Source organism: Macrotis lagotis, chromosome 4, assembly GCF_037893015.1.
Source record: "Macrotis lagotis isolate mMagLag1 chromosome 4, bilby.v1.9.chrom.fasta, whole genome shotgun sequence".
NCBI lineage: Eukaryota > Metazoa > Chordata > Mammalia > Peramelemorphia > Peramelidae > Macrotis > Macrotis lagotis.
Window position 1 is genome coordinate 157351268 of NC_133661.1, and position 23303 is coordinate 157374570.

At 37.0% G+C, this 23303-nt stretch overlaps 2 protein-coding genes and 1 long non-coding RNA gene across 3 annotated transcripts in view; 1 reads left to right on the top strand and 2 right to left on the bottom strand.

The window, feature by feature from the left end:
* Positions 1-38: 38 nt before the first annotated feature.
* FEM1B (fem-1 homolog B) lies at positions 39-12258 on the top strand. Its single transcript, XM_074234489.1, has 2 exons — positions 39-390; positions 5655-12258. Exons 1-2 carry the CDS (start codon positions 143-145, stop codon positions 7288-7290), a joined length of 1884 nt encoding a protein of 627 aa, XP_074090590.1. The 5' UTR covers positions 39-142; the 3' UTR covers positions 7291-12258.
* LOC141521685 (uncharacterized) lies at positions 1709-2754 on the bottom strand. Its single transcript, XR_012478038.1, has 2 exons — positions 2458-2754; positions 1709-2135 (listed from the first exon to the last, which is right to left on the bottom strand). It is a non-coding gene; the product is annotated as an uncharacterized LOC141521685 (long non-coding RNA).
* Positions 11349-23303, bottom strand: part of ITGA11 (integrin subunit alpha 11) — a 218526-nt gene continuing 206571 nt past the window's right edge. The window contains exon 30 of the mRNA XM_074234488.1: positions 11349-22907. Within this exon, the coding sequence (XP_074090589.1) occupies positions 22836-22907 (72 nt within the window). The 3' untranslated portion in view covers positions 11349-22835. The remainder of the gene's footprint in view (positions 22908-23303) is intronic.

Below are 23303 nucleotides of genomic sequence, written 5' to 3' on the forward strand. Positions count from 1 at the left end.
GCCCCCGGCCGCTCCCTCGCCCGCCCCGGCCCCCGCTGCCGCCCCCGAGCGGCGGCGGCGGCGGCGGCCCCCTGTTGAATGGGCGGTGCGGAGCCGGGGCGGAGGCGGCCTCGAGGGCCGGGCGGCGGCGGCGGGGGCCGCCATGGAGGGCCTGGCCGGCTACGTGTACAAGGCGGCCAGCGAGGGCAGAGTGCTGACCCTGGCCGCCCTGCTCCTGAACCGCTCCGAGAGCGACATCCGCTACCTGCTGGGCTATGTCAGCCACCAGGGAGGCCAGCGCTCCACGCCGCTCATCATCGCGGCGCGCAACGGGCACGCCAAGGTGGTGCGCCTGCTGCTGGAGCACTACCGGGTGCAGACCCAGCAGACGGGCACCGTGCGCTTCGATGGGTAGGTACCCGGGCGCGGCCTCGCCTGCCCGGCCCGGCCCGGCCCGGCCCCGGCCCCGGGCGGGAAGCCGGCCGCGAGCCGGGCCGCGGCGATGCGGCCGCCACACGCCGCGCTCCCCCGCCCCGCGGACTTGAGGACTTGCAAAGTGTAGAGGCTCAAGTTGAAGGTTAGCACAGCCGGGGGGGAGGCTCCTTGGCCGCAGGCACTCAGATTCTCTGCCACATTTTACACCTCCGCCCCCCCCTGTTCTATGGATTTTTGACGATTCTTCCTCCGATTTAGGAAGGAACTTTCTCACAGGTGTTTAAATGACAGGAAAATGTTTGAGAAAGTCATGGTTGAGTGAAAGGAAACACTGGAGAAGTAAAGCATTTCCCCGGGGTTTCCTGTAATGTCTTATGCTTATATTAAATACAGAAACAAACATGACTGCGATATTTCCTATGCTTTATCTTTTTTCGCTAAACGTTTATGATGATGGCTTGTCACGCCTTTTCGATCTGCCATCTGTCCAAAGACAAACTTGGTGAATGTGGCAAGAGTGCTGGACCTTATCCAGGTTCGGATCTTGTTAGCTGTATGATCCTGGGCAAGTCATTTAATCTCTTCCGACCCGAGTTTTCTGAAGGTGTTGAACTTGATAAAACTCTTAAGGTCCCTTTTATCTCCCCACTTCCAGGAAAACAGAGTGACCTATAAAGGTGTGAGGACCTTGAACCTACTTTGTATAACACCTTAGCTAGTGTCATCCGTTCCAACATCCCGGTGACAAACTTATTATTAAGGACATAATCTGAACCTGTTCCGAGTTTAAAAAAATGAATGAGTGAAAATATGGAGGATACTGGATTACTTGTCCATTTCAAGTTCTAAGAGGAATTTTTCCAAGAAATATTTTGAGATGACTTTAAAAAGGAGCTCCATAAACTTGTCAGATCCATAAACTCCCATCCCTATACTCTTATTAGTATCAATAGATACTTTGAGACTTGTTTCTTCAGTTTCCTCATTTGTAAAATGAGGATAGCCTTGATGTCCCTGCCAGCTCTAAGTCAGTTATCCTAAATCTCAAAAGGTTAGGGTTGCATACTTTAACAACTCATGATGGATCCATCATTTGTGAATTTGTCTAAAGCTTTTTAGTATGTATATATTATTTGAACCTATAAAATTATTTTTACTATACTAGACATGTGAAGTCATTTTCTACTCTCTTATTAGTCATTCAGTCAAAAAGCATTTATTGTGGGCTTATACTTGGACATGTCTTTTAGGCTGCAGGTATGCTAGATAGAGATATCAAAGAAGATACTTCCCCTCTAGAAAAATACAGTTTAATTGGAGAGAAGCTTCTGAGATATAACTCAGATCTCAAGAGAACATGGTTTTATTTATCATAGTTACTAATCATCTTCTTCCAGGAAACCTTACCATATTCCAGCTGTTTTGATTTCCCTCAGTTTGCCTCATTTTCTCTTTACATTGTGTATTTTCTTCTTCCCCTCCCCTGTTAGAATATCAGTTCCATGAGGGCAAGTATTTAAGATTATATATTATTTAAGTATCCCCAGTAACTGGGGAACACCACCTTTGGCCTAATTCTGGAAAGATAAGTAGGAAACTTGAATAAGATGAGAGTGCTTGTCTGAATTGTGGTTTTCATCTGTAGAAAGGAGTAAAGATGTCATGATGATCACATATTTCATTGATGTTTTGAAGTATTTTTCCCAGTGCCTTCTTAGTACCTATTAGGCAGTAAATAAACATTTGTTGAGCTGAATCAAATTATGTGTAGAGTATTAGATAGACATGGTGCTGCCTTTGTGGAGCTTAACTCTTAATCTCTAAAACTTTTAAGTATAGTTATAATTGGAACTCATGGACATTTTTTCCTACTTCTACAACAGTTGCAGGCTTTCTGCAGTTTTATAGTCATCTTGACATTTTGCTATTTAGAAAAGGTTAGTCCCTATCTGAGATTTTCAAAATTTCATTTTACTTTTTTCTAGAGATTATTTACAAGACCGTTAATATGAGCGACATGTAAAGAACATGAGGCTCACTTACCTACTCTCTCTGTGGATGGCTTTTGAAAGGTACCCAGCAAAAACTTCCTTCTTTTATCCAGCTGGCACTCTTAAGATAGATGGCCAGGTTTAGTTTTTTGGTTTATATCCGTGCATTGTTTTAGTATAAATGATGAATGTCACAGTTCACACAGCAGTAACCTTTGTTTTTTTTTTTCCCCCCCTCTCCCTTATAGGCAATTAGATAGAGCAGTAGGATTGAAATAGATATCTGGAAAGGTTTCATTAGTGGGAAGTGAGAAGAGAAATTCCTAGGAAGGGGAAGTTGTTAAGTAAGAATGTTATAGAAAAATGAACAGAATAAAGGGAGGTTGATATGTCATATGACCCGTGGAATATTGTGATGGCAATGAGTTCTGAGGGACTGTTATGGCTTGTTCTTTAAAAATAAAAATCATGTGGTAGGGAGCTTTGTGAGGAGGGGAGCCAATAAGATGAAGTTCTGAAGGCTTTCTTTTGGATGTTTAGGCATCTCTAGCATTAATAATTGAAACGAGTTTTATGGGGGGAGTGGTGAGAGCTCCATAATTTAAGCTCTCTAAAATTAGGTTGAAGGAGGCAGAGAGCAGAATATATTTCAGAAAACTTTGATCTAATAAATTATTTAATAAATGATTGTTAAAGTCTTAATTAACATTAAATAACTGATTACTTACTAAATAAAGTTTTTCCCTCTCAAATTCATGAATTGAGAAACAGTCTACATTTGTTAGGTAGAAGTTTATCTTCTGGCTTGAAGTTTTTGTCATTTTTCCCCAGTAAATCCTTTTTGTTTGAAAATTTGAATACTAATTTATAAAGTCTTGAATCTAAAAATGCAAATTCCAGAATTCACACTGTGATTCTATCTTAGAAGCTGATAATTTTTCAATAAGGACCACATTACATAAATGAATTTTCTGTTGTTAAAAATACTTGATGAACTCTTATTTGAAGCAATAACACACTTTTGCAATTAAAACTAAATGGCATTGGGGTGGCTAGGTGGCATAGTGGATAAAGCACTGGCCTTGGAGTCAGGAGTACCTGGGTTCAAATCCGGTCTCAGACACTTAATAATTACCTAGCTGTGTGGCCTTGGGCAAGCCACTTAACCCCATTTGCCTTGCAAAAAAAAAACAAAACTAAAAAAAAAAACCAACTAAATGGCATAGAAAGAGAATTTTCCTTTGTATAAGCCACAGATACACAGTTCACTAATAATCTACCTATTCTCTCAGATTTAGTGATATTTCTGAGTTCTTCAAGGCTTTAATATTTATTAAGGGATAGCCTTTTATGAACTATTATGGGATGAATTTTATATTCATTTACCTTACCTCATTTTCTTTTTAAGAGATTTCCTTTTGTACCGTAACTGAAGATATAATTTAAATGTTTTATCTTTTATGATTTGCAAATAAAGAATCTTGAGCTAAAGCAGCTCAAGGAAGTAAGCCATGGAAATTAAAATAGATGACAGAAATTAAATATTTTATTTTCATCATTCTAAGCTTTTACATTTTATATATTACAAAAGTCATTTTAAAAATAAAACATCTCCAGACTCATGTTTCTAATAATTTAAATTCAATGTAACTAATATGTAATAAATTTAACTTTTAAAAACATTACACCAGGGAAACAGTACTTCTGGGTAAACCCAATGATATTTTAAAGGAAGATTTTCTAAGAAAATGTATTGAGAAACGTAATGATAAATTTGGGAAAATGTTACACAAATATATTTTTTAATGGCATAATGTTATTCAATTCAGTTATATGCTGAGTGAATATGTTTTGTGTTCACTTTAAATAATGAAAAACATTTTTTCTTTAAAGTATCTTGTTTCCTTAAATCTTTAAAATTCAAAAGGCTTTTGCTTTTGAACAGTCAGTTTTATCCTTTGTAAGCTGAAGAAAATTGTATTAATTTTTATAAATTGATATTGTTTATGGTAAGATTATGTAGATGTTATTTTGCTGTTGTTTTAAGTCAATAATAATATCCATGGTGATGGAGTTGCACTGCTTTTGTTTTCACTATGCTTAAGGAACACAATTTGGCCAGTAGTATTAAATTTATGATATAGTGGGATGCTTTATAATGAAGTTTATTAGGTATGTATTTTTTTAATTGATGTGACAATAAAATTTACCCATAAGTGTAATTTTCCTTATTGTCTTTAAAAAAACTAATTCTGATTGGTCTAATTACAGTAGTGTTCCTGACAGGGTTTGAAATTTTCATATAGAATTTCACCTATCTAAAAGTTATTAATTTACAAATCTGAGAAGTTGAATAAAAAGAAGAAATGATCCAGCAAGCAAGAGGTATAGTGGCTAGATAGAAGATTATTTGAGCCCACTTTTATTTAGGCTTATAAGCTCCTTATCTAGAGAGGTCAGGAGGATCTGTTATGAACTGAGGTATGTGAGGAAAGACTCTTTTGTTCTTACAGAGTGCTCTTTATTTTCCATCCATTAATACTTTTCCAAAAGTAGTTTTGACTTTTGGGGGCAGCTAGAATAGGAAAAGGTTGCATATTTCAACCTGTTCTGAGGGGGGGAAAAAAAAGAGATTGTACCACATTTTTCTAAATAAATGCCATTGGTATTGCAGATTGTGTTAGGGAATCAGGTAGCATTAATTTTGATTTTTGGAAAGGGAGATAATAGGAAGGACTAGAAAAGAAGAAGATTGGTACCCATCCCTTTCTTGCTTCCCTTATGTCAGCCTCAGAGAATATTGTGTTAAATAGTTGTTAATCTTTGGAAATAGTTAAAAATTTATTGTAGGTTTTCCAGAGTTAATTTGTGACTTTTTCAAGTCCCTTTGCTGGGTCTCAGTAGTATCGTGAATAAGTAGGAATAGTGGCCTAATACTTTTGTCTTTTTGGTGTACTGGAAAGAGCAGTTGAATTTGGAATAAGAAGATCTCTATTCAAGTTGCAGTTCTTCTACCAACAGATAGTACCACAGTGAGTTAATGAATTTCCCCGAACTTCAGTTTCCTCAGCTGTAAAATGAGGGGATTTGGCTAGATTGCTTTAGGCTAAATAGAATCCTACATACATCCTTTGACTTTATTGAGGCTTTTTTTTGTAGGTCTTACCAAAAAATGTACCAATTCCATTAGGAATTTGTGTTATACTCTGAAGTATCAAATTTCTAATTGTTTGCCTTTTACATTTATAGTTATGTCATTGATGGAGCCACCGCTCTCTGGTGTGCAGCAGGAGCTGGACATTTTGAAGTTGTCAAACTTCTAGTCAGTCATGGAGCCAACGTGAATCATACTACAGTAACCAACTCAACACCCTTGCGGGCTGCATGCTTTGATGGCAGATTGGACATCGTTAAATATTTGGTAGAAAATAATGCCAATATCAGCATTGCCAACAAATATGACAACACTTGCCTTATGATTGCAGCTTATAAAGGACACACGGATGTGGTCAAGTATCTTTTAGAACAACATGCAGATCCCAATGCCAAAGCACATTGTGGGGCTACGGCATTACACTTTGCAGCAGAAGCTGGGCACTTGGAGATTGTACGAGAATTGGTAAGGTGGAAAGCTGCAATGGTGGTGAACGGTCACGGAATGACTCCGTTAAAAGTAGCTGCTGAAAGCTGTAAGGCCGATGTTGTTGAATTATTACTTTCTCATGCTGATTGTGACCGAAAGAGTAGAATTGAAGCTTTGGAACTTTTGGGTGCCTCATTTGCAAATGACCGAGAGAACTATGACATAATGAAGACATACCACTATTTATATTTAGCGATGTTGGAGAGGTATCAAGATCGTGAAAACATTATTGAAAAAGAGGTTCTTCCACCAATTGATGCTTATGGAAACAGAACTGAATGCAGAAATCCTCAGGAACTAGAATCCATTAGGCAAGACAGAGATGCTCTTCACATGGAAGGCCTGATAGTTCGTGAACGGATTTTAGGCTCAGATAATATTGATGTTTCTCATCCTATCATTTATCGTGGGGCTGTTTATGCTGATAACATGGAATTTGAACAATGTATCAAGTTATGGCTTCATGCTTTGCATTTAAGGCAAAAAGGTAACAGAAACACTCACAAAGATCTTTTAAGGTTTGCCCAAGTTTTTTCACAGATGATACATCTAAACGAACCAGTAAAGGCCAAGGATATAGAAAGTGTTTTGAGATGTAGTGTTTTAGAAATAGAACAGGGTATGTCTAGGGTGAAAAGTACTCAAGAGGCTGATATCCACACCGCCCTGGACAACTATGAATGCAATATTTTTACATTTTTATATTTGGTGTGCATCTCTACCAAAACACAATGCAGTGAGGAAGATCAGTCACGAATCAACAAGCAAATTTACAACTTGATTCACCTTGATCCCAGAACTAGAGAGGGGTCGAGCTTATTGCATCTTGCTGTCAACTCTAATACTCCGGTAGATGACTTCCATACAAATGATGTCTGCAGCTTTCCCAATGCACTTGTTACTAAACTCCTTTTGGACTGTGGTGCTGAGGTGAATGCTGTTGACAGTGAGGGAAATAGTCCCCTTCATATTATCGTTCAGTACAACAGGCCCATCAGTGATTTTTTGACTTTGCATTCTATCATCATTAGCCTAGTGGAAGCTGGCGCTCACACCGACATGACAAACAAACAGAAGAAGACTCCGCTAGACAAAAGTACAACAGGGGTGTCTGAAATATTACTTAAAACTCAAATGAAGCTGAGCCTTAAGTGCCTGGCTGCCCGAGCAGTTCGGATTTATAACATTAACTACCAAAACCAGATCCCCAGAACTCTTGAAGAGTTTGTTGAATTTCATTAGGTGACTGGATATGTAAAATCTTTAAATGTGGTGCTAAAAAAAAGTAAAGGACTTTAATCACAGACAATAGAATTACGTGTTTATAAATTCTACTTCTCTATCCACTCCCCTTCCTTTCCCTTGGTCCTATCCTCAGTTCTATATTTGGTCTCTCTTGCTTAGACAGGAGTCAATTACAGATAATATCCCAAGGAAAACCTTGGTATAACCACAATATAGTATCTTTGGATATTGGTCAGGTTACCTCTCCCTGCCTCTTTTTTAATGGAACAAATATAAAATATTTTGTTTAACCGTACTAAGGTACATTTATGATTTGCAGTTGATAATGTTTTAAACAGCTATGTACAAAGTATTTCTGTTTAAAAGCCTATCTCAACATGTGATCTATGCAGCAGTTTTGAGGATTTAATGTCTTCTTTTGTAGAAAAGGAAGAAATAAGAAAATAACATGATAAAAGTAACCCAGTGATTCAATGCAGTTACCCATTATGGTTGTTAGTTCACACCAACACTATTGACAGGTTCCCCCCCCCCCCACTGTTCCAGTGAACTTTCTTTTTTGAATGAAATATAAACAACATATTAAAACATAAGAAGGATTTGGAAATTACAGGATTAAATTATTGTGGATAAATATACTGATCTAATAATGGTTGCAAATGATTCTAATTCAGTCCATTGAAATTGTTGCAGTTTGCTATGTTGAATGTAAGAAGGAATGGTAATGAAAGCCAATTTGAATCAAAAACAATTCTTTTTAGAGAATATTGAAGAGGGCTTTCTAGAAAATAAGTAGGCTTTTGTTTTTGAACTCCTTTTCCAAAAGGTTGAACTCTAAAATTCTTTGCTGATATTTTCTTATAATTTGTGCAACTTGGAACAGGCAACATTTGACCTAGAGTTTCCAGGAATGTGTGAATTATGAATGTTAGCTTTTATAATGAAACAGATTTTCAGAACACAATTGTAAGTCCTGTTTCATGCCACCTACCTTCACTACTCACTTTACCCTCCTTGTGGTGTCTTCCTTTTGAATATGAAAACCACTTTTCCAGGGGGAATAGCCAGTGCCTCCCTAAGAAGATGCTTATAACAGGTGAAAGGGAACCTGGATGCTTTTTTAAAAAAAAGTTTCTTTTATTAGTCTCTGACAAAGGTAGAAAAATCAAAATGTGGTGTGTAATGAAATTTTTTTTATGATGAACAATGATTTATATAATGTTACTTTGAAAAGGTACTTCTGTCTGAGAGCTACAGATTTTTCAACAATAGAATGTTATATTTGTTCTGACAGGAATGTTTTGTTCATTGTTTTTGACTCCAATTTTTAAAACTCACATTAAAAGAATATTTTGTGAATAAAAAAAAGTAGACCAGAAATTCAGAGGGAAGATACACATCTGAAATGTGAATTTAGCTTGTAATAACTCCATTTCCTGTCTGGTGCCAAATGAACTACTCAGCTACTATAAGTATGGGTGTGTAACTTTTGTTTTAATGAAACATTTTTTTTTTTTTTTGGTTTGTCACAATTCCAAATTCTCAAATGAAAAAAAAAAGCTAGTGTTTTAATTTGTGTTTCATATATGTATGTTGCTTTGTGTGGGGTAATAATAAAGGTTCCAATTTAAGCAGTGTAGAAGAAGCCAAACTCAGCCACCTTGGGGCCTTAAGTAGTGCAACACCACAAAGTGAAATTTTTTTTGGTAGGGGGAGGCAGGGGAGGGTTATTAATTCTTTTTTTCCTTTCAAGGATGTTTGGGGAAAAAATGTGCAAGGTAATTTTACAGTTATGGTAATTTTGTATTTTGTGTGTCTTTCTACTTCAGTTAGAATTATATGTATTATGAATTAATTGGGCAACAGTAATTGATTTCTATTTTGCTAACCTAAGGTTTTATGAGAAAAGTTTTCAGTTTGGTGTGGTTTAAAGGAGATATTTTAATTAATCTTAATTTAAAAATTACAGGCCTTGATCCTCCCAGTGAATAGGTAGTGCTGCCCCTTGTTTTTTGGTACTCTGAAAGAGGTTACAGTCCTAAAGAGGATTAGTCCTCACCTTCCTCATTGTTAGGATCGAGCTCATCACATTACAGACAAAAGGGCCTTCTTATTTGATGGTTCCAAGGAGCAAATATGATTTTCTTGGCCTTTATTTGTTGATTTTGTTAATGTTGATATGTTCTTAAGACACCAAAATTAAAAATTGCAAATATATTGCACTTCTTTCACTGTATTTGTTTTAGGAACTTATTCTGCTCCTTCTGTTGTCCTGGACCACAACTGTTTTATACTTTGCTAATTTATGATGTCCCCATAAAATGATACAAAATGATTAGTTATTGATATACAGGTTTCCATAGGTCTAAATAACTCTTAACTATTAAAAGGGAGGATTGAATCCTGAGAATAAGTTAGGCTTTATTGAATATAATACTGGCCGAATAGAAGAAAGGTATTTGATAACATTTGAATAAAATATGAATTGCTCCAATGTTAATTGGTAACTTTTATACTGTTATTTACAGTAGAACTTCATTGCACTATATTGCTCAGGATGTAATTCCAACTTGTAAAATAAATTAAGATATGTATTGTAAAATATCTGTATAAAAATCATTCTTGGAACAAGTGATCTATAAGCCTGTTTTTGCTTTTCTTGTTTTGTTTTTTTCCATACAGCTGATATAAAGTATGTTTGGCTTAACTCTTCCCAAACTCTCTCAACTTACAGAAAATAAAGCTGGTATTTATTGGTACCTTAGCTTTCTTCATGCTGTATGTTGTCCATTTTTCAGTCACTTGCACTGGTTTGTGTTCATCCTTTGTTGTAGGAACGTCTTGTCAGTATTCTTTAATACTATTACAGATCTCAGAATTGCTTTGTATTGCTCAGTAATTGCCATATATGTTTGCACATAATAATGGCCTAGAAGTACTTTCAGAAACCACAAGAAACTTGTTGGTATTTTGCCTTATTTTAACACTTCTGGTAACAGAATTTTGTAGTCAAATGGCTTTTTAACCTGAGGAATGGACAGCAAATCAAAACCAACTAGCAGGACTTCAGTGGGGAGGGGGGGGGGTGGGTGGGTGAAGAAAAGGCCTATCCTTAAAACTGAAAACATGGATTCTCCAGTGTACAATTTGGATTTCACAACAAGAATTGGTATTGTCTTCTCTACAAATAGCCTTAAGCAGGCCATCTGATCCAGCTGTTATGTTGAAAGGGAGTTTTTTCAAAATTGCTATCGTTAAGCTTCCCCCCCCCCTCCCCTGTATATGGTAAGGGTTTTTTCCCCTTATACTTGAAGCTTAATGACACCTGGTAAATTTCAAGGACATCCTCATTACACATTAACTTTGAGTAGCTGGATTGCATTACATTTTAGAGGTTTTTGAAGAGAAATGTGTTTTGGGGACAGTACATATATAACTGTTGATAAATATCTTTCAAAGACAAATCTAAAGCAATTGAGAATCCAGTGGCCAGTTCTTCACTGGAATTGAAATAGTTATTTGGATTGTTCAAGCCACTTCCATTTGTCTGTACTTTTCAAACAAAAGCAGTTTTTTTGGGGAAAAATCTAAATTATCCACATAAATCCATTAGACCTCCATCTTGCTGGCAGGAGAGCAGTTTGTAGATGAACTATAGAGTTGATGAATACAGATAAATCATAAATATAAAGGGCTTATTTTTATTGACAACTTGTTTGTATGCTTCAAAAAATTACTGTTGAATACAGTCAGCGTATCAGTGAACAGTAGATAACTCTTTTCAGTCAAGGTACTCTTAACACTAAACTGATCATTTTGCCATTTGTTCAGTCAAAAATTAATCTGGGGGCAGCTAGGTGGTGAAGTGGATAGAGCACTGGCTCTAGAGTCAGGAGTACCTGAGTTCAAATCTGGCCTCAGACACTTAATAATTACCTGGCTGTGTGACCTTGGGCAAGCCACTTAACCACATTGCCTTGCAAAAAAAAAGAAAAAAAAACCTAAAAAAAAAGTTAATCTGCAATATCTTAAGCTTTGTCTTCAGCCCTACTCCGAAAACCTGTGGAGCTTAGAGAAAGACTTTTCTAAAAGCAGAAATTGCCAATAGTTTAATGATAACTCCTAAGAAAGTATGCCAGGTTTCAAGGCCATCTGGGTTGTAGGCTTTTTCGCAGAATTGCTCACATTTGGATAGGGTATTAGTTTGCTCCTTTTCTTAGATGAAAATAGAGCTACTCTTACAGCCTTGTAAACTTTTCCTGTTGGATTACAGCAGGTCTTTGAGACTGGTGGGAAGGAAGATATGTTAGTTTGTAAATTGTAAAATAAATATTGTACTGTATTCACCTTAGGATAGTTGTATTTCAGTTTTGTATTACTATTTAAGGAAGGTACAGTGAGTTTATAAATTGTGGAGTGTATCCTGACATCTGTGTGCCAGGTTATGATAATGCTAAATAATTAGCACCTTTTCAGTTTGGGTCTCATGCTGGGAATACAGGGTCCAATATGTTGTAGAGGTAGGGAACTAAATCAGCTCAGTGTTAAGGCGTTGCAGTAGAGTCAAGCTGAAGCTTGCAAGCTATAAAGTGAAAAAAGTCTTAATTATGTTTGTCTTTGTATAGCATTGTTTATGGCTCTTAAAGGCCTCTTAAGAGTTGGAATGTTAGGAGAGAAGGGGAACATGAAAACCGTTCTTTCCTAGGTTGTGTACTTTTTCTTTGCTGCAAAACTCGGGAGTGGGAGAGACAGGGAAACTGTACAGGCTGAATCTAATCTCTTTGGAAAGAGTCTTTTGTCCTCTGGCTTCAAAATTGCCTCACCCTCAATACCCTGTTAAGATAATCTGCATTGCTGTACTTCAGTAATTTCACTGTGATTTATAACTTACCAATGATGTCATTCTGTTGTGCACTTTTTGTCAAATTGTTTACCCGATTTTAATAAAGAGAGTAAACCTGTCAATTGCACTAGAGCCCTGTTGATAATTTATATACTAGATAGTATTTTTTATTTGGGTTTTATGACACCCAGGAATTCTTCCATTCTTTTTTTAAATTTTTAAAAAAAATTTTTTTTAATTCTTCTATTCTTAATCACTTTCATGGAAATAGATGACTTGAAGAACTAATTAGGAAAATAAGAGTTCTGTAAAGAAAAAAGTATACCAATTCATTAAATATAAAACCTTTTCCAAGTTGTTTATCTTAGTTCAGAATGCTGTAGTTGGGATCATCTTGTGTGACATGTTATTCACACAAGGTGGCCTATACAACCCTTCTCTCTCTATCTTGTAACAATGAAGAACATCTCATATCCAGAATTCACAACTTGTCCTCCACTTACACTGTCAGTTTTTGGTTACAGTAGCCTCAGAAACATCTTGATAAGTCTTTCAAAGTATTATTATCTGATTAATTAAGTGATGGCTGTTTTGTAACATTAGATTAATAGGAAAAATTTGGGACAAAGTTCCCTCCTGTTCCTGAGTTGAATTATGAATGAGATTATTTACATAATTTGAAACTGTAATAAGACTTTGAGGGGAAAACAATTTTAAAGGTATAATCTGGTCATTTGTCACATCTCAAATAACTTTAGTCAGAGAACAGTAAGAGGGCTTTACTATTATATGGGAATCATTGGGAATATATCATTAGCAAATAATCAGTAGTTTGATTTTTCAAAGTCTTATTCCCCTTCTAGCATTCCTTTAAAAAAACCCTTATATTTAAATGTTTTTTCAATTATATGTAAAGATAGTTTTCAACATTCATTTTTCAGATAGTTAATTTTTTTATGTTATTTTGTTTTTGCAGGGCAATGGGGTTAAGTGACTTGTTCAAGGTCACACAGCTAGGCAATTATTAAGTGTCTGAGGCAGCATTTGAACTCAGGTCCTCCTGACTCCAGGGCCGGTGCTCTATCTACTGCACCACCTAGCTGCCCCTCAACACTAATTTTTTAAAAAATTTTATTTATTTATTTTTGAATTTTATAATTCTTTCCTTTATCTTGATTCTTTCCCCCTATGCCCCCGAGGCAGTCTGTTAAGTCTTTACATTCCATGGTATACATTGATCTAAATTGAATGTGATGAGAGAGAAATCATATCCTTAAGGAAGAAAAATAAAGTATAAGAGATAGCAAAATTACATAGTAAAATATAGGGTTTTTTTTAAAATTAAAGGTAATTGTCTTTGATCTTTGTTCACACTCCACAATTCTTTCTCTGGATACAGATGATATTTTCCATCGCAGATACCCCAAAATTATACCTGATTGTTGCACTGATGGAATGAGCAAGTTCATTAAGGTTGGTCATCATCCCAATGTTGCTGTTAGGGTGTACAATCAACATTCATTTTTGATTAAGATTTTGGGTTCCACAGTTTTCTTCCTTCCTTCTCTTCATCCCCTCCCTTGACAGTGATATAGGCTATACATAGCATTCCTTTTTTCAAAGCCAATTTAGGAACAACAACAACAACAAAATTCATTTAATTGATACAGCCATTAGTTCATGAAGTTGTCTTAGGCTGATCTGGAAAATATCCAAGTAACACTCTAGCCCTGGAATCTCTGTATTGGTCTAGTTAGTATTTAGGAGTTTTTGAAGAATTATAAAATGAAAACCTGGTCAAATAGGATGGTTTTCATTTGTGAGTGGTTTTAAAATTGCTATTGTAAATAATTTTTTTTAACATCAGTTTATGGCAAATGATATCCTAAGATCAGTCCTTTTTCTTGAATATGGTGACTTGACTGGGTGTGATCTAATTTATAAAGGTTAGGAAGTTTTGAAAAGAAAAGATTGCAAGCTAAATGTAAGGCTTCTAAACATCCCAGCTTAGTGAGGAAGTTTTCTTAGTTTTTCTGTGCCTCAGTTTCCATCTGTAAAGCTAATAGAATATATGCCACTACGTGTTCAGTTACACTGCCTCTATTGTTTAAGTGCAGTACATAGTTGCTGTAAATGGTAATATGAGAATGATTTCTGGGGAATTTTACATCCTGAGTACCAATCTGGAATAGAAAATTGCCTGAACTATAAATAGAGATGGAAAAATATGAGTTTGCCAGCTTTTTGGTTAGAAATAAGGGGTCATTCAACATTAGTGGCTGTATTCTCTCAGCACAAAGGCATACCTTGTGTCAGGGCTGAGTGTAGTTAGGGAGAAGCCTGGCCACATAGTGCCTAGTACAGCAGAGATGATGGTTTGTATTGAACCATTATACTAGAAATAAACCAGCCCCCTCTTGAGTAACAGATTTCATAGCATTTACATGAAACTTGTGGTTGACTGATGATAAGGGAGGATTGAATCCCCTCCCCCCAAGCTTTTGAATATAGATTGGGCAGCACCCTGTTTTTTTATATCTGCATAGATCAATGTGTATATCACACCCTTCTGATGTGGGAGGAAGAGGTTATAGGCATATACATTGGAAATGAGTTTGGGGAATTGGGCAAGTAACTTCTCTGAATTCGGAGAGTGGGGTGGCCTTTCTCTTGTTTCTAGAAAGTGTCAGAATTTCACAGTTGAAAGGACCTTAGAAACTGTCAAACCCATATCTGAAAAGAATACCCGCTAATTAACATACTTAACAATACAGGTCATTCAATCTTTTCTTGAAATTTTCTAGTTGGAGAACCCTTCCAATGACCTCCTGAGGTCATTTTGGGGCAACTCTGATTGGAAGTTTTTAATGACATTAAACTTGGTCTCAGTTTTACCCCTTGGGGCCAGATGGGATAAGTTCAATTTCTCTTATATATTCCTGCCCTTCAGATATTTGAGGAACATAATCATGTCTCCCACCTTATCAGCTTTTCTTCAAATTAAACATTCCTAATTCCTTAAAGCTCTCACCTTAAAACACCATCATCTGTTACCTATAAATCTGTTCTTAAAATTTAAATTCTCTTCCCTGTAGCTATAAAATGTTTGTGAGCTCCAAAGTGTCTGTGATTTTCATGGGTTTGGGTACTTCACCAGCACAGATCACAATGCCTACAAGTCTTTATGAGTTGATGAATAAGTTCAGGAATAGGAGAATAATTAACATTAACATTTCCCAGTGGATATTTTTTAAAAGATAATCTTTTTCCTCCATCAAAAAATTATCATCTTTTGGTTATGAGCCATTCTGAAATAAACTACATTGTTCCTTAGATACCTTAGATATATATTATATCATTGGGTCCCTACTTGAGGCTCTTTCAGTTTCATAATTCTTTTTTATTGAATTTTTTTTAAACATGATGAATTTTTAAAAAATTTTATTTAAGGCAATGGAGTTAAGTGACTTGATCAAGGTCACACAGCTAGGCAATTATTAAGTGTCTGAGGCCGTATTTGAACTCAGGTCCTCTTGACTTCAGGGCCTGTACTCTTATCTACTGTGTCACCTAGTTGCCTTCAGTTTTTAAAAAGTCAAAGCTTATGTTCTGCTTGTAGGCCCAAAGATTTAGATCTGGAAGGCTGTCAGAAGCCTTCTAGTCCCAACTCTTCATTTTAAGAATGGGGAAGTGAGGCCTACCAGAGGTGAAATAAATTGCCTTCAGTCAGATATCAAGTAACAATCAGGAATTGAATACAGGCCTTCTGACTTCAAATGTGACTTCTTTCAAGTATCCTGGCTTACCTACATACCATCACGAGGCATCAAATTAAATCTAATGAAAGATTATAATGAAAGTTATATATAAAACACTGATGGTAGTTTACATTTGTATAGCATATTGAATTCATGACTTTTAGAAAACTTATGCTCATAGCTTCTGTCTTATCCCTCCATTCTCTTCCCCTCTCCCCAAACAAAAATCCCACCCAACAATCTAAGTAAGACAAGACAGTTAAACATTGTTTTATAACCAGGATGGTGACAAGAAGGCATTTTTCAAGTGCCAAATTGGTCACAGTTTATCTCCATGGGGACACTAGTCAAAGAAGGGTTACTTCTGTTTATTAGACCTACCATTTTAACTATCCATTAGAAGATTGTAGGTAATATTTGTTGCACTTTTCTTTCATTTCTCCCTTGAAAAATATTGAGGGAATTAGAGAAAAATGTTATAAAAATGAGTTTAAACCATCCAGCCTGAAGTAGAGCACATGTCAGGAGAAGACAAAGCTACAAGTCACCTATATCAGCTATGGCACTGTGTCCTAACTAGCCCTATAACCAGATGTTTAATCCTTGATTTCTCCTATTTTCTTTTTTTTTTTTTAAAGAAAAGTCATAGATTTTAATTCACAGGTTGTTTCAAAAGTTCACATTAGAAAAAGCTCACTGTTAAGAGTTCTTAGGACAATAAGTTTATCTTTTTCATATTTTTAAAAGTTTTATTGTTGTCTTTATAAATCACAGGCAATTTCCCCCTCATCTAATTAATTTGTTAGGGCCTTTAATTTTTCATTGTAATGTTGGACAACATTAAACCAATAAGTTTCCATGTAGGACGGTACATATCATATTACAAATCTGTAACTCTAGTCACTCTACTGAAAAGAGGGAATTGAAATTTGTTATACCTTTTCTGAAATCTTCCTCTCTGAAATATAATCATAATAATGCTACCTATCTCTCAGGGTTCTTGTGAGGTTCTGGTGAGATAATATATGTAAAATACTTTCAGACCTAATAATAATAATAATAATAATAATAATAATAATATCATTACTGTTAATTCAGTTTGGATACAAGGCATCTGTCATTTTAACTCAACCCACTAGATATAAATTTCTGTTACAAGGAAACTGAGGTTCAGAAGAGCTACTATCATTTGCCTAGAGACACAAAGACAATACTTATCAGAGGCAAAATTTGTATGTTACTGTCCAGAATCCAAAGGACAATAAATTTAAGCAGAAGAATTTTGGTCTGGGGAGAACAGCAAATTAAGAAAGGGGGGCAAAAGGGAAAGGGATCAGCCACAAGACAGTGGTTGGGCTTAGATTAACATGGATCCAGCTGCATGATGAAGATGGTGGTTCAGTTTGGGGATGATGCTCCCCAAGAGCAGGTTGACCTCCAAAAGAGAGGAGCAAGCTGGGATACATAGTAAAAACATAGGGGTACATAGGGGAGTGAGAGGTTATTTGGAGAATTAGGCTTCTTCAGAGCAGACTGATCTTCTGTAGGAAATCAAGAAACTCAACTGAGTGAGCAAGCTTTTAAAGAAGACTTGGAGGCAGGTAGCTCAGAGAGCAGAGTTGAGGTAATTAGGTTATATGTGCAGAGACTTAATCCTTTCAGGTTAAGGCCATCCATTGTTTGGTTGCTAGAGGCTTGTTCTGTGCCTGGGGACTGGTATTTACAGGAATCCATGCCAGTTTGGGGCATGGAACTTTATTAAAAGTACTTTGTCTTCATCTTATAACCTGGACAATTGAAATAAGAGGGATCAGTGTTAATGGAAGGTATATGGTCCATGCAGAGGGAGCATATTAAAGAATAGATTTTTCTTAATATTTCCCCTGCTTCAATTTCTTCCAGGTACCTTTATATTCCTTGTGACTATATATTCTTTTCTCTGAGGTTATACTTAGATTTCTTGTAGCATTCTTTTTCTTCTTTTCTCTTAAGCCATAGTAGTTCATTATGTTCCAGCATTTTCATCTGTTTGCTAATATCCTCAGCTTTGATTTCTCTATTGGAGCTTTGTGCTTTGGTTATTCTTTATTCATCTCATTTGATAGGTTGATAGGTCATACTTGGTCCTGGATATTGTGTTTAACATCAGGCTCAGGCTTCTGGGGATTTCTGTTTTAGCTCTGCTTCCTGGTGACTCAACACAGGTTTTGTTATTGGTTCTTTGTCTCTTATATTCTGGAGTTAATTCTTTACTGGGAATATGATAAGCTCTAATGACATACTGTTGATTGTATTGATAAGGTGGCCTCTTTTAAGATGCCAGCTACTTGTCTTTCCAGGTGACACCTGGACCCTTTTCTCCTCAGCTTCTTCTCTATCCTGTCTGCACTGAGGATACATACCTAGTGACAGCCTCTGTGAGTTTGGCCTGCAACATCCATGACTACCCTAGGTTCAACCATAATGGTGCAAAGGGTGAGAGCCAGACTGAAACCAAGTTCTGTCAGTCCTGAGGACACTAGAATATGAGAGTTCTGTCAACTTGCCTATGCTGAGAAGCAAGTTTTCTGGAGTCTAAGCTAAATGCTTTCCTGGTCAGGGAATCAAAATGATGGTGGAGAAAATGTTATAGGGTGGGCTAGTGTTATAAATAGCTCATGAAAACTTAGTCCAGAGTGATTAAGATATCTTAATAAAATGGTACATCTTCCTCCTTCATGGAGGGAAAGAGTGGCTCAAGCCAAGTCTTGAAAAGAACTAGGAATTCTAAGAGGTAGAAATGAAGAGAAAGGACACAGCCTAGGCAAGAGTGGAGATAGGAGATAAAAAGTTGTATATGGGGAATAGTGAATAGGTCATTTCAACTGAACCAGAGCATGGGATTGGGGGCATAGTTTGAAATCAAAACTAGAAAGTTAATATGAAGACAAAGCCACATCAAGAAGTTTATATTTTATCCTAGAGAGGTAATTAAGAACCCCTAAAGTTTCTTGATGGGAAAGTGACACTGTACCTAACACCATACTCAGGCTTCTGGGAATTTCTGCTTTAGTTCTACTTCCTGGTAACTCAACATATGCCTGTGCTGCAGGAGAACAGATCCAGATGAAAATTGTACTATACATTAAAGTCCCCATTAACAGGTCATTTTTTCTGTCAATCCAAATTATACTGAGGCCAAACAGAGTCACAAAGTTTTATAAAACTTGTTATTCTCTGTATCTCCCTTTGTGTGCACTCTTGCCTCAAAATGTTGAAAAAAAGTAAAACTTCTTGTCTTTTTGCATTTGATCCTGAACTTTGGAAGACTTGGTAAGAGCAATGGTGAAATCTGTTTAGCTAAATCCTGTCTATTGAAATATTATTCATTCTCCTTTTATTGTTTTTTATCAAAATATCATACACTCCTGAAAAAAGGGCTGTTATGGAAGTTCCGAACGATCAATTATGGGGCTGAGTAGGGTAGATGCTACCTGTCTGAAAAATTATCTTCTCAGTTATAGTGCTACAGTGTAACTAGAGTTGATTGCTATTGGAGCAATGTAATCACATAATTCACTCCCCTTGCCATTTTAACAGTTAAATCAACACAGCAGATTAGATAGCATAATGAATCAAATCAAGCATTCTTGTGTGTGGGGTGAACTCTAATTGCCTATGGGAGTTCTCAGAATACACCTTGAGGGAGACATCACAGCCTTCTCTGTGTCACAGAACTGTACTTAAAATAACCATATTGTTTAGAAATTGGGGGTTGTGTGTGCATGTTATTTACTTTACCAAAAAAATATTTACCATAGGTATCTCACTAAATAGCTTTGTAAAATTATTTGCAACTTTTCAGGAGGGTACCCATAATGTAAAATGAGGCCTGCATAGAATAGTAATGTGACCAAAATTATTGAAGTTAAAGTTGGTAGGAACTAAATGAAGAATTGAATTTTGTGGTAGCACTGAATTGGTAGGGAGAATAAGATATAAATTTCAACAGAGGATGAATTCAATAAAAGTAATAGAGCATAGATGTCAAGACTGTAATAGTTTTAAATCTAAAAATGATGTTTGATTGTATTTTGACTTTAACATGAAATCCAATCCCAGGCATATCCATACCAAGCATGCCAAACCAGTTATACATAGCTCCAAATTAAATCAATATCCATGGGGTCTTAAGTTAAATTAAAACAACCCACTCAGTGGCAGAGTTCTGGGGCAGTCATAGGTCACCCATAACATAGTATAATATGGGAAAGCAGTTTTGGTGTCCTAAAAGTAAGTTAAAAGCACCAGTTATTTATGATAAATGCCATCCCAGAAAAAACCCATTTAACAAAACATTCTTTCCAGCCTGAGTCCCTGTCCTTCTTGATCTGAACAATTTTTATTTTCACAGGATTCTTGTCTTAACAAAAAAATTCAAACTGACTCTTGGAGTTTTCATGGAAATTGACTTATGTTGGAAACACTTGAACTCTTCTCTTCATACAGACCTGCCAGAAAAACTAATTTATATTGTCTACAAAATTCAGTCAAACTGCTTTCGTTTTCCCACGGGAATAACTATATTATTTGTCTATGTTGGAAGCTGTTATGAAGGAATTTCCTTTGGATTCAGAAAGTTGGTCTCCTTAGATCCTGATTGTTTATGCTGGGCACTGAGAAAACTTAGAGAGAGTTGCACAGTCAAAGGAGGGAATCCTGGCATTGTTGTGTATGCAGTGAAATGTCACTTTTTTGGGTGCTTGAAAAGCGGTGTGACTGGGGCAAGGAGACAAAGTCCTAGTATGAAATTGTGTTGAAATATCATAATAAAATGAAAAAAGTTGGACTCCTTTGATAGGTCTCCATTCTGGAGAGTATAAAATGTTTACAATTCCTTGAAGGCCAGGGATGGACCATATGCTTTGACTTGATGACCCCTTATAATGCAAGTAGGTACAAAATAAATGCTTTTTTTTTGAAGATGGTGCAGACTTTTGAGACTTAGTGAATTAGGAAATATGTTACCCTACATAGATCAAAAGTTGGAAGGGACCTCAGATACTATTTCATCCAATTCTAAATGTTTCTCCAAGACCTGTTTTCTAAGTTGATTCTTATGTGGCTTGGTTTTAAAGTTGCCTTGCCATTTGGTCCTTACTAGAGTACAGAGCTGACTTGGCAAAACAGCTTTGAATTTTGTGACCTTTGAGCAGTCATCCAATTCTGAGATTCTGTGGCTGTGTTAAATGTAAGGAAATTGACAACCCTATTATACCTTCCCTCCTGTAGGAAAAAAATGACAGATGAAGTCAGGGTCATCCTGATGGAAAGGACCCTGACCATAGGATATTAGATCAAAACTATTGATATTTCAAACTTTATATTTTTAATTCTCAAAAATATTTAAGACAGTAAAGATTGTACTATGCAACAGGTGGACAGATGCTCTTGGTTTCCCCTCATCCCCCTGTTCCCATCAAAAATAAGTTCAAAAGGCATAAATAATTCCATTTTGCACAAAGAATGCCTGTTGGCCTTGGTGGCTTCTGGCTTGGCAGCCTCATGGTGGACCCAGCCAGTACACACCTGTCAGTTTCCCTTGCACACACACTTATGAAGCCACACAGTTTGTAGAAGATGCTTCAAACTGGTTTTTTCATAATGTCTCAAATGTAGATGTTTCCTGAATATATAACTTGACACTGAACTCTACATTAAGGTGCTTAATTTGATAAGAATTTTTTTTTCAGTGCATTCAGAAGATGATGAATTTAAATATCTCTGCTAAAACTCTTCTCTCTTAGACCACTGGGTTTTATCTTTGGGATTGGTAGGACCATTAGTGGAATCCTAGGTGTTGGTAGAGAAGGGGTTGGCAGAAGACACAGCATGGCTGTAGAGAATGGATGTGTTGTCAATGAATGAATACTGTGTGAATACAGAGTTTGAGATTTGACTACTCCCCGGCAACCAAGTCCATTACCTTCTTCCTGTAGGTTGTCAGTAGGAAAACCGGAAATGTGGATTTCATAGCACCATGTTTTACATCATCTAAACTCTTCCTCTGAGGTACTGAGAAACTAAAACGACTAACAGTAGCTGGTAGTAAGAAGGAGGGTGTGTGTGTGTGTGTTTGTGTGTGTGTGTGTTTGTGTGTGTGTGTGTATTTGTGTGTGGTGTGTATGTGTATTTATACTCAGTCTGCCTCCCTGATTACTGAGACCTGTGACATAAATCCCTGTCTGTCCGAGTCTCCCATAACTGTTGGGGGTAGAAAGCAAAATTGTTCCTAGGGTATAGGACTTCCCCTGGCTCGGGGTTTATCTGACAGGATAGTTAGGGAAGACTGCTTGAGGTCTTCCACCTGTTGTCCAATCCAGCTTAGAGAAGATGTGGGAAAAAATCAGGAGCTGGCAGGTTAGGTGGGATGATTGATGAATCATTAGCAGAATTTCAGGTGGGTAGGAGATGAACACACCATACCCTAATGCCTCTGGCAAGACTGTTCAGATTTTCTACAGAGCCTAGTGTTGAGCAATGGTCATTTGACTCTTCCCAGAGGTTTCATATGATGATGATGAAGAATTGCGTGTATCCTGGCACCTTGGGAAAGGTGTGCTCCCCAAAGCATCTCTAAATTGAGACACTGAGAAGGCAGCTGGGTCTTTGAATAAGCCAGACAGGAGCAGAGTATGTGTGTATGCTCAGCTGCCAGGGCTCCGATGGAGCAGCTCTGTTTAAAAACCAGTTTGAAGTAACTTTCTGGGGAAAGTAGGGCTGCAGCCACCCTGGCAAATTATGCTTTGAGATGACATCATTTGAAAAGGGATGCCTCTTCTCTTCTCCTCTCCCCTTGGTCCAGAGATGGTCAGATGGGCACTCCACAGGCTGCAGACTGATGTGGGCCAGACCCAAAGTGCACCCCGTCGCATCCCATCGAATCATGCCCTCATGGAGCCTCATTCCAGCACCTTGGCATTGGGTTCCTGTTCTGTTTTCCTCTCTCTACTGGAACTTTTAAAGAATCCGAGCTGTGGGTATTGAAGGGGAACAACAACGCTCCTTCATTAACCATAGGCAAGATGTGATCTACTTTTCCCTCCATATCCTGGCCCAGATTCCATTATTAACCCTCAACTTTTTTGCTCTCCTTCAAGGTCCCATTCAGCTCTCATATCTTTCACAGTGTTAATCTCTTTTAGAGTCTCCTTTAGTTGAACACCCAAATTGGTACTTCTATCTTGGTTTGTATTTGCTATCTCTCAAATGATATATATTGTAAGCTGTTTGAAAGGAATTAATATCCATGTAATTCTCTCTCTCCTCTCTTCTCCTCTATTCCCCCCCCCCCCCCCCCCCCGTCACAGGTCTGAATCCTTCAGAAACTCTGAATAAATACTTTGTTCATTTAGTAGATAAAACACTGG